Here is a 12,357-nt window from a genome sequence, read left to right as displayed (position 1 = left end):
TACTAACTAAATGTGGCTGTTTTATTTACTTAGACATCTATACCATCCCGATGCCAACAATATTTAAACACTCACGGTTAACCCATGCGATTGGAAAGGGCTCTCAATAGCTACACACACACTGCATCTGTAGCATTAGAAAGAATTAAGCCACTGTCCATTTCCTGATATAACTGCACATCCTACAAACCCATGACAGAAATACTAAGTTTAAAGGCTTTGAGAGTACACACAGTACAAATTTCATTTTTAAAGAAAATAAACATGAATATATAGAAAAATGATTGTATAGTCACTAAGGTATTGATAATGGCTTTGTCTCCAGGTGGTGGGATTATGAGTAATGATTTCATTGTAGTTATGGGAAAGTATTCTCAAAATAACTAATTTAAGAACCAAATGTTTTACCACTGACACAACTATTTTGTCCTTTTCTGTTTTCACTTTAAATTTAAAAGCTACCAACCAATATGAATTTGCCAGAGTGGCTACAAACATTCTGATATATTTGTAAGATTTCTTGAAAGATGGAAAAATAGCAACATCAGGCCAAAAAAAAGATAAATTTGCTCTAAAAATTTAAAACAACTGACAAGTGACTTAACCATTAGGCTTCCTATAGCTATATAATTCCATAGGAAAATCAATCTCTAACATTTCATCTTTAAAAGTTTTAAAATATTTTTCTCTATTACTTTTTGCTAATTTTTAGATACTGTCCTTATACCAGTTCTGAATGAATATTTATTATTTCACAAACATTTCTCTCTGTAGTAGTAATAGCACTGCTAATCAAAACTTATACTGAAGCTACTTAAGACTGTTTTAGATGTGAGGTTACCTGTCTGGCAAGACTAAAAGAACAAAAAATGTTTCACATTAGCAGCAAATCAACTAGATTTAAGGGTCTTGATTTTTTGTAAGCCTTTGGAAGCCTGCATGTTAAACACTGGTGATTTTTAAATTCTCAATGGAAATGGTGATGGCATTCACTTAACTAAGCAGCTCAAATTATACTATAGTAAGAGCATGAACAAAAACAAAATTGCCAGCAAATCCTATTTTTCAGAAATCACCAATTTTAGACTCCAGTATTGTTTCTAAATATACTTAAAAAGGAAGAAATTGTGTGTATACACACTTCTCATACTTCTTTATATTATACATTATTCACATTCACTTTTAAAAAGTCACATGGAGAAAATTTAAACTTGAAATAACATTAAATTCCACTGTTACATAAATGCTCTGCTTTATTTTCAAAACACTTGTACAGCCACACTTATTACCTTACTATGCTTTGTTGAAAGGATATGCCTTAGTTTTTAAGCTTTTAAGATTAGAAATAACAAGGTTGGATTCAAGTACACCAAGTTCTTTAAACTCTTCTGGAATAGAAATTTTTAAATGGCACTAATCACAATGAGTAGATGAAGCTTCCCATATGTTAATGGCAGACTACAGAATCATAAAGAATGAAAAAGCCACAAACTGAAATCTGAAGTATCAAATCCGTTCTGGGGAATTACCTGCAGACGTCTGCCTTAGTTTAAAAAATAAAGGCACAAAATTTTCAATCTTGAAGTTTTTCAAGATTAGAATGTTATGTAATGTAATGTGCTTAAAACAATGTATTAAGTATTGACTAAAGCCCTAAAAAGTGCCTTTCTCAAACATGAGTAGACTGATACTCTACTCCCAAGGTGACAAAGCCCATGTTTTAATAATTGTAGACTATGAAGGACAGCAGGGGGGGAAAAAAACTTAATAGAAAATGTATTAAGCATATTTGGCTGCCCGTTATTTAAAATTTTAACAAATTTAAGCGATTTAAATTATACTGATTTAATAAAACACCCACACAATGACAAGAATGAGACTTTAATCAGTTTTAAGTGGAGTTTATAACACTAAAGATAAAGGGTTGTTAACAAACACAATAACAAATGGACATCTGATTGGTATGAGGCATTATTCTGTACACATATTTTTTGTGTATCTCAGTGCATAGCATTTACACACAGAGCCACTGCTGCACAGCACAAGAGTATCTGAAGAGGCTGAATCAGAGTAAGGCTGTTTTAACAGACTGAATTTTTTTAGTATATATATTCTATATGAAAACAGATTGATCTTTTGAACTGGCAGGGTAGAAGGCAACTCTGCCACACACTGCAGTTAAAGCCCCCACTTTAGTGCACAGTTCCACCCCTTCCATCTGCATGCATGACACATTAACAGTATTTAAAGGTAAACGAGGCACTTTGTGGCAACCACAGCCGTCGTTATAAACATATTGCACAAATTTTCTAGAACTAAACATGTAACTTGTACCCTACTTTTATTTTTTTAAAGCTGAAACATTTGATGCTGCCAGTAAACTCCACGTAAGTTTATAACCTGTGCCACAGCAAAGAATGGTGATGCTATTTATTCAACTACCCTTTAACAATTATGGCAAAAAATATTCAAGAGGAGCTACAGAGGACTTGGGATGGGACAGGGCCCAATTGTAAGCTTTCTTAAAAGTGATGCCTTCAAGTAACTTCAGACATGTAAGCGGCTGCACATCCAAAAAGTCTATGAAAACATTCCAGAAACTCAGAGATTACCTACAGAATGCATTTCAGGCTAATTATGAATACTGTCATAAATAAAGTTTTAATTAGGACTCAAAAACTTTCAGTCATAGCAATTCTTGTCAAATTCTATGGGGATGGTAACTGAAATAAAGAAGAGTAGTATGTATAATATATATTTATATATATATAATATATATATAAAATGCCATTTTTCCATTTCCAATGACTACACCATAAAATGTAAGCAAGGCTTCTCAAAAACATTGAAACATTCAAAATCAAAACCCTCATTCAGACCTTCACATTCCAAAGGAAAAATAATAACAGTGCAAAAGCCCATTATAATGTCATTATTTATGACCTGGCCCTCCATGTTACATATCAGAACAATACAAGTTATGTTTTAATATACTGTGCCCAAAACTGTAACAAATAACAGTAATAATAACTATCTTCAAAACATCAATGATTTTCAACTTAGTCAATAATTTTCAGCTTTTACGAAAGGTGGCATATAAATTCCAATGGTGAGATCTTAGGAACAGTTGTCTCTAACCTTACCAATTTAATTTATGAGCAGTCAATCAATTCTTTATATAACAATGTTTAAATATAAATGTGTAAATCCTAAGAGCTTTGTTAAAAATTTAAAAATTGTATTTGCTGAATGAAAACTGATGAGGTATGGAAAACATGTCAACATTATTTACTAAGAATATTTTAGATGAAGTTCTGCCTAATCTATTTACCATCAAACTCTATAAATGCTGCTTTAATAGGTCCTATGCAATCTGTATTTGTAAATTAGCTAGGTCAGACCACAGCTAGTGAACAATTTCAGCACCAATAAGTTATTGAAAATGAGATTTTACACCATTAAGAAATAAATTGGCTGGATATTCAAATGTTTCAAGGGCAAGCTATTATTTGAAAGACACCAAATTTCTGGGGGAAAATTCTTTTTTAAATAATATCTTCACATTAGCTTTACATTAGTAGTTGTACTCTGCTTAAAATAGTATGCAGTCTGGGCATATCAAATATATGATACTTATGTGAAAAAGAAGCCCTAGTTCTAACACTAGCACTATCAAGAAATAATTCAACACTGCACCTCTAAAAAAAAAATCTATTCTTTCAATAGCAAATTGTTAAAAAGCATTATGTGGGACAACTTCTACTGAAAAAGTAAATGCCTTATTGTTTGTGCAGTGTTGAAATTTACTGCAATTCTAATTTCCTTTTTAACACAAATAATGTCCTTTTAAATATAAACATTATATGTATTCAGTATTCAAGTAAAATTCCCTAACAGTTAATGACATTTAAAAAATGTGCAAAACTGCAAAACTCATTGTAATAGAATGTGTAAGGTCAAAAGGGTGGAACGGCTGACAGCTATTGGACTGAATAAGTGCATCATAAATCTTTAAAGAAAAAAAACTGCTTACTGTAGAATCTCAAATTGAAATTTCCTGTGCAGCATTACAAAAACAGTTTATATTTAATGAGAAAAAAGAAGCTTGCAGACAGCACATGAAGCATCCACAGCAGGTATATGATTGAAAACTAATAAAATATGTGTAAGTTGTTGACTGATGTAGGTAATAAGAGCATCTTTTAGCACTGGCCTTGATTACACAGGAGATGGAGCATTCATTACAATTGAGAAAACATATTTAATCAATCATTGTCAATTTTTATAATGTTTCAAGCCCATTCTTTGTTGATAGCCTCCACATTTATATGGTTAAGTCATTGTTGCTGTGTTTCTTATCTATGACCACATTAGTTTTATATCCCTTCATTTGTGGATTCTTAAGATGTTGTGCAAGGTTCATTCCTGTACCCCAATACAGATTCACTCCCTCTAGCTGCCTTTTCTAGCACCAATATGCTTTAAAAAAATAATAAAATGCACAAACAACAAGCAGTGACAGCGGCCAATTCCTCAAATATCCAGATTAATAACTGTAGCATGCTAAAGAAAGGTGTGTGAAAATAGCTGGAGATGTTACACGGTCCAGAGTCCAGCATAAAATATGTTCCTTTCTGAGCATTCCCTCCATTCCCCTAACTCGAATACATGCATTAGAATGTAGCAAAACCCTTTAGAAACTCCTCCAGCCAACTGCAAACTTATCTGTTGCCACAAGTGCAAAGGGGTAGGATGTGAACCTGTATATCATCACAAAGCTCTTTAGCCACTTCAGTTGGTGACAGAACACACAATGAGAAATTCCTACGTATACACATCAGTCTGTCTCCACGTTTTATAAAACTGGAATAAAATGGGAAAGTGCCATTTTTATTTATCCTAATTGAATTTTAAATGTTCTTTTGACACAAAAAGGTATATACATGACACAGTTACACAATCTTTTTTCAACTGGACAACAAGTGTCAAAACCCTGTGGATGTATAGGGTAAAACAAGATTGGTCAGGAAAAGAGAATTGTTCCTATAACTGGTAATCTGACACAATGTCCTATTGCCATTAAAAAAAAAAAAAAAAAGGCCCATTTTCAGTTTATTCAAGTTTGTTTTCATGGTGTTTTATCCCTCTTCATAAAAAAAAAATTCAGACTTTCGTAATTTGTGTATGCTGATCTTCATCAAAAGGTTCATTCTCTGGATCAGAGTCAGTGGTGTCAGAATACCTATAATGATCAGGTTCATTGTCACTAACATCTGGTGTTACAGAAGTTGAACTGCTAGCCTCTGGATTTGTTGGCTCCTCTACTGTTTTTGTGAAGTACAGCTTCACCTAGAGAAAAAAGAGAAAAGTTTAAATGGAAAATCTATACATCAGACTAATCTTAAGTTACTTAGTATAGATATATACTTTTAGCAGATTCATTTTTAAGTACTATGACAAACATGATCTTTAAAATGCAGCTGCCTTTTAAATGACCCCCCCCCTTCTTAAAATTTCTTACACTGTCTTTTCCTATATGCTGAAAAGATAAACTGGCATGTTAATAAATTTTTTTAATAAGCATTAACTTCAAGCATTAACCAAATATACAAAAGAAATATACACTGAGACTGAAGTTCATCAACAGTTCACAAAATATATTTTTATCACAAAATTCAATTCACTAACAATTGAGTTCCAAAAGAATGTTTCACTTATTACCTATCTGAAAATCAATGTATTTTCTGATATAAAAATACTAAACAAATACAAATATTATCCTATATAATAAAAACCTAATATGCCAAGTGTCTGACCATTGGTTCAACCAGTTGCTATGATGTGCACTGACCACCAGGGAGCAGACACTCCAACCGGTAGGTTAGCTTGCTGCTGGGGTCTGGCCCAATAGGGATCGGGACTGAGCAAGACGGGCCGGAAACACCCTGGAGCCCTCCTCAGTCCCTCCCCAACCCTGATCATGCACCAGTGGGGGCCCTCTACCTGGCCTGTGCCCTCTCATAATCTGGGACCACTCAGGGGATGTTGGAGAGCCAGTTTCGGCCTGATCCCCACAGGCCAGACTGAGGAACCCCACCAGTGCACGAATCCGTGAACCAGGCCTCTAGTACTGTATAAAATACTGATCAACAATTATGTTTAAGATCTCATTAGCCCTAAAAACTTCACCTAAAGGATGGAGAAGTTAACATCATACAGTGGTTTAAATAGACAGCCAAGGGCCTTACAGGCTTAAATGAAATAATTGTCAAAACAGCTCTACAAGACAGGGATTCCATTTTAAAGCAGAGGAAGCTAAGGCCCAGAGAGATTAGGTAACCTGCTGAAGACCACATATCTAGTGTGATTTAAACTGGAATCCCTTGCTTACTCTATTATATCTAGGACCTCTCCCCACATTATCCAAGAGTCATCAATTTTTCTCCTTCTTTTACAGCAGTAATCCATAAACATTTGCTCCTGGAACAACAAAGGGGTCAGGAGCACCAACTCTTCTGCATTTGGAAATTGTGTATAACTTTCGACTCCCCCAAAACTTTACAGCTATTCCTCTGGTACCCATCAGGGATTGGTTCCAATATCCTCCAGTGGATACCAAAATCTGTGGATGCTCAAGTCCCTTATATAGAAGGGCATAAAACAATGCATACAGTTGGCCCTGTTGGTTGAATCTATGGATGCAAAACTCGGGGTTACAGAGAGCCGATTCTATATTTATTGAAAAAAATCCTCATATAAGTGGATCTGTGCAGTTCAAACCCATGTCACTCAAGAGTCAACTGTATACCTGATAGCTTCTCATTACCCCTCACTGCCACTACTCTAGTCCAAACCACCACCACTTCTCATCTGAACTAAACCACTGCAACAGCTTCCAATCTTATCTCCTCTCCAGCCTATATATATTAAAGAAGTGGACAGAATGAACATTCAAATTACATCTTTCCTGTGCTAAATAAATACACTCTAATGTCTTCACAGTGTGCTTTAGTCAAAATGACTTCTTATTTATCGATCCTCAAATACATCAAGCTCATTAATATCTCAGGGCTTTTGTACCTGCTCTTCCCTCTTTTCTCAGATATTTGTGTAGCTCACTTATTTCATTTGGCCTCTAATTAAATGTCACCTGCTTGGGGAGACCTTCTCTAACCATTCAGTTAAAAAACACAAGATCATTCTCTATCACATCTCTATTTTTTAAAATATATTTTTATTGATTTCAAAGAGGAAAGGAGAGGGAGGAAGAGACAGAAATATCAATGATGATAAAGAATCTTTGACTGGCTGCCTCCTGCATGCCCCCTATAACCTGGGCATGTGCCCTGACAGGGAATTGAACCCTGACCTCCTGGTTCATATGTGAACACTCAATCACTGAGCTATGCCAGCCGAGCCTCTGCTTTATTTTTTCATAGTACTTACCAACATGTGATATTTGTTTACTGATAATTAAAATAGTTTTTATTTGTAATCATAAGTATAAAATATAATATTAAAACAGAAAACAAAACTAGAACAAGTTATACTTTAAAAGCTAGTGATTGAGAAAAATGTAGACTTGGAGAAAAGAAAGTAAACATGGATTCTAAAAGACACTTCTAAATACTTTAAAGAAATATATGATCTAAGGTACTTAATATTGGATCTATTTTCAGTTAAAATGTGTAACCACCCCCTTTATTTTATTACTACTAGCAATATTCTTACACTTTTAAGCTATGATTAAGATTATTATATATACACATGGAATGAAGAAAAAAGTAAAAATTTTTAAAGAGCGACAGTAGGAAGGTATAGTCAAAACAAGGGGAGGAAGTCAAACAGAGTATGAAATAGGAAAGGGAAATAAAAAAAATGTCAAACCTCCATTTCAGAACCTGGAGAATTATTACCTATGCAGAGAAACGGAAAAATACACACACACTCACAAATATATGAAATTAAAACAAACCAAATAATTCAATAATAAGAGGAAACAATTGTAGAAAGGCGATAAGAGGGGAGGATGATGAGAGAACGCCTTTCAGGCTACATAAAATTGAAGATAGATTAGAATAGGAGAAGGGTATCTATGTGAAGGGTAGGGAAAAGGCTGAGGGTGGAGAGGTACAGGAAGAGGAAAAGAACTGGAAAGACCAGAGGCAGAAGAGCTTAGCACTTTGAAGAGATGAAGAAAGACCAATATGAGTGAATCTCAGGGAAAAGGGAGAGACTGTGTCTCCAGTTGATGTAGGAGGTGGGCGGGCCTGTGCTAAGTAATGCAAATCACTGTAGGGCATAACAAAGACTATAACGTCTTAAAAATTGTAAATAGGAGTGACACAATCAATCTATTTTTAAGATCACTGTGAGGGACTGAGAATAAATTGGAGGAGTACAAGAGTAAAATCAGTGAGAACATCCCATATAAATTCTTCTCAAATAATTAAGAGTTCTCTTCTATCCTTTACTTCACCCATTTCTCCTTATATCCCACTTATTTAACTCCTCCCAAACGACTGCCTCAAATTTAACCAAACAACAAGAAATAAGGAAAGTACAGTTTTCATGACTTTTTACACAACTTGAATTTTATTAGAAACTATCAGATTGCTGCTACAAAAATATTACTTCTAAATAATATTTAAAAATTAGTCAAGCAAGGCCTTCACTAGCTATACACCTAGAATAAAAGAAGCACACACAAAGAGCCACCCACCAACTCGTCAAAATGTTTTTAACTGACCTTAAAATTTGGAGAAAAGTATCGATTGGCCTTGTCTTTATTTGCTTTGTCGAGATCATTTTTTGTTAAAGTGAGTACTAGATATTCCTTGTCATTATCTGATCGCTCTATACTGCAAATACTATCAATTTCTTGATCACATAGACTTCCATTTTCTACTTTTTCTGACTCTTCCTCTGGTCCTGGTATGAAGAATGTATTTACCCAAAAATGAAACATTTTGTCCTAAAAAATAAAATGACATATTTTTAAAAAGAAAAATGTTACCTATATTCAACATTTGCCACAAGAATTCAAAATAAGCCATGTCATTTAATATTTTGAATAAAGGTAAACACAAAGACTAATACTTAGCAATCTGCTGGTATCTAATTCACATGATTTTTCTTTTCTTCACATTTTAAACCAAAAATGTAATTCCACAAGTTATAAGATAGCTTACTCTTGCTCTAAAACCTTAAGTAAAATATCTCCTTTCTAGTCTAATACTAGCCTTTAAAAAAAATGTTTTGAGTTTGCATGTATGTATGTATTTAAAAATTCAGAAATGGATTTAATTTCCTCTATGTTTCAAAAAGCTATTACAAAATTTACTTTAACAAAAGTTCTTGAAGTATTCAGGTACAACTTCCCAATGAAGCAAGGCAGATACATTTTTACTGCTATGGCAATACAAACATTAAACAGCTCTAGTTTCTTAAGTAACAATGAAAGTTTGAAAAAATTCATAATAAAATATGGATGGGAGGGGAGACAGTAAGTACTTCTGACTTTTTTGTTATAAAATGCTTATTTTTAAGGAATCACTTCTTACTAATATGAGGTCTTCTTAATCAAAAATGGCAACAGAAGTTCATTACTTCAAACCTTTCTTAACCAACCAAGAAAATGCTCCCTCACTTACTAGAATTTGGTCTGCATGGATCACTTGACAATTAAAGATGTACAGCCTTGTGATATCTTATCTGGTCATTTAAATATTTTATTCTAAATCTTTAAGTTATCCCACCCATAAAAGATCTTAAGTATTATATCTTAAATGTCTTTGTAGCTTTTAACAGTACTCAGCACTGCCTTTTAAAAAATATTTGTTAATTTTAATTATTTTACCAAAGTCACTTAATTAGTAACTACACACATATTTTACTTAGAATCAGAAGAAAATAAGCTAGTAATATTCAAATTTCCAAAAACGTGAATTCCATATAAATACACTGATTATACTAAACCTGCTTTTGTTTAAATCACTGCAAATATTTATAACAGGAAGAGAAAAATCACATAAAATGAATGTAAGTAATCCAAAATACACATATATTATAAGTATTTAATCGAATCTTTAATTTTACATGCATGTGTTAATGTAATGCACAGGTGATAACTGAAATGTGAATAAGCACACTCCTAAAGGTACAGGGAAATAGTGATTCAGGTGCCTGTTTGTTTTTAAAAGCAAAATATAAGATTTTAAGTGTACTTGTCTTACAATGAATAGAAGAAAAAATAACTACCTTAATTTTAGAACATTTGCTAACACTTCTTTGATTTTTTTTAAATAGTTATCATCTTCTTTTTATAGGTTTTTACTGATTTTTAGAGAGAGAGGAAGGGAGAGTGATAGAGATAGAAACATCGATGAAAGAGGAACATCACTGATCGGCTGCCTCCTGCACGTCCGTCCCGCCTCCACTAGGGATTGAGCTCACAATCCTGACATGTGCCCTGAACGGAAATCGAACTGGTGACCACAACGGCCAGGACTTCTTGGATTATTAAAAAATAGTTTTCAAAGTTACTGAAATATATTTATATAGGACAGGTAAGAACTAGGTTTCTGGTGAAAAAATCAGTTTAACATTTTGTGATTTCCTAACTACTTGGATTCTAAATAAAGAAAATTATATTTCTTCTAATAAGTCAAAGTAGAGTTAAAAATTTTTGTAGTAAATGAAACTTTCTCTTATTTTCTTTTTAAAAAAAAGCTAAAAATCAGGAAAACTAAATCAATCCTATTACTGAAAATTTCTAAAAATTGGTAATGTGCTATACAGATGTTTAAAGAGGCAGTAACAATATACAAAAGCTAGTATTTTTGTTCATCACCAATTAAAAATTTTGTACATTAGCTTCATCTTAAATGTTCACTTACATTTTAAAACAAGATAGTTTGTTTTAAAATGAGCTTACATTTTCTAAATATAGATCAGTAAGACGCAAACCTCACTTTTTTAAAGCTGTATATTTAAATAATACCACATTTTTTTTCACTTTATTACTTCCTCTTCATACCTATTTCTCTTCTAGCTAAAACTCGAAATACTTAGTAAATTTGAGGAAGCAAAATATAAAATGACCTAGTTGTAAGAAACAGAAACCAAAATGGGGGAAAGTGGTTTGTGTCATTATACAAGACCATGAAACAGATCTTATTTATACATACAGACCAAGTTTATTTGAAACTCATGATCCCTTGCTAACTTCTTCTCAGGTAATTAATCACCCTTCTAAGAGGATTATAACTGATTTCACGTAGTATGTATACAATCTTTAGTATTTTTACAAAATTTCTTTGTATAACTCAAGTTAAAGGAAATTCATCTCAAATTACATATAACTTTAAAAGGTCTTCTGTCCTTTGCCTTCTAATAGGATTCTTTACCATTATAATGGCTCATCAATGCCATAGTAAGCAATGCATGCAGAAATCTAACAGAAAAACAATTCTAATTCATTAGATATCAGTCATAAAATGAAATAAACCTGGAGCTCCAGTGGCGCAATCGGTTAGCGCGCGGTACTTATAAAATGAAACAAACCTTTTAATATCTCCTTACAGATTGATTTCTGCCTAACCAAATACTTTACACAAAAGATCTGAGGTTACTATTCAAGGTACGGTTATTTTTTATATTTTTCCCAATAAAAGTAAAGTGCAAACCTTCTTTAGCTTGTTCTGTTTGTGGAAGAACTCTACTTTGATGTCACCACACACAGGCAATGGTTGAGGGAACTCAAAGTACATGAACTTGTCTTCCCGACGTGTGGGTCCTGAACTGGAGGAATATATCTTCACCTTGAGCTGGCAGACCACAAAATGAGGATCTGCATGGTTAAATACATATAAGTATCATTTCACTGGAAATGCCTTTAATTAGCAAACTGTCAAAAACTATTTTAATTATTAATATTAGCAATATATACAAAATAGTAATTCTGCTATTATAATCCTGATATAAAACAAATTAATAAATATAAATTAGGTCAAAATGTAATCAATACAAGATTTTCCCTAATCTGAACATTCAACATAAGGTTCTATTGCTGGCATGAAAGTCAATTCTATTTCAAAAATAGTAAGTCCCAAGATTAGACTTCTAGCACTATAGTAACATAAAAACTTTAACACTAAAATGATGTTAAGAATAACTTTCTGGCACATCTATGAACTGTAAGTTTTAAAAGTTATTTTGCTGCAATATTTCAAAGTCTCTATCATGTAACAAAATCCACAATATTCAAATCATTACATGTTCACAAGAGGAAAGAAAAATATACTCTACAAAGTTATACTAAATTCCATAAACGTAAGTCTCAATATTTATAAAACT

General features: G+C 33.0%; 1 protein-coding gene and 1 long non-coding RNA gene across 5 annotated transcripts in view; both read right to left on the bottom strand.

Annotated features, from left to right (window-relative positions):
• Positions 1–1,865: 1,865 nt before the first annotated feature.
• The window catches only part of PTEN (phosphatase and tensin homolog), an 85,882-nt gene continuing 75,390 nt past the window's right edge, over positions 1,866–12,357 (bottom strand). For all 4 annotated transcript variants that reach the window (XM_006755851.1, XM_015558828.1, XM_015558829.1 and 1 more), the window contains 2 exons: positions 8,750–8,974; positions 1,866–5,349 (listed from right to left, as the gene is read on the bottom strand). In XM_006755851.1, the coding sequence (XP_006755914.1) occupies positions 5,164–5,349; positions 8,750–8,974 (411 nt within the window). In that variant the 3' untranslated portion in view covers positions 1,866–5,163. The remainder of the gene's footprint in view (positions 5,350–8,749; positions 8,975–12,357) is intronic.
• Positions 11,176–11,676, bottom strand: LOC107181842. The gene is made up of 2 exons (XR_001512547.1): positions 11,566–11,676; positions 11,176–11,509 (listed from the first exon to the last, which is right to left on the bottom strand). It is a non-coding gene; the product is annotated as an uncharacterized LOC107181842 (long non-coding RNA).

Source organism: Myotis davidii, unplaced genomic scaffold (genome assembly GCF_000327345.1).
Source record: "Myotis davidii unplaced genomic scaffold, ASM32734v1 scaffold933, whole genome shotgun sequence".
Classification (NCBI taxonomy): Eukaryota; Metazoa; Chordata; class Mammalia; order Chiroptera; family Vespertilionidae; genus Myotis; species Myotis davidii.
Note: the sequence above shows the minus strand (reverse complement) of the source record. Positions and strands in the feature narration are given on the sequence as shown.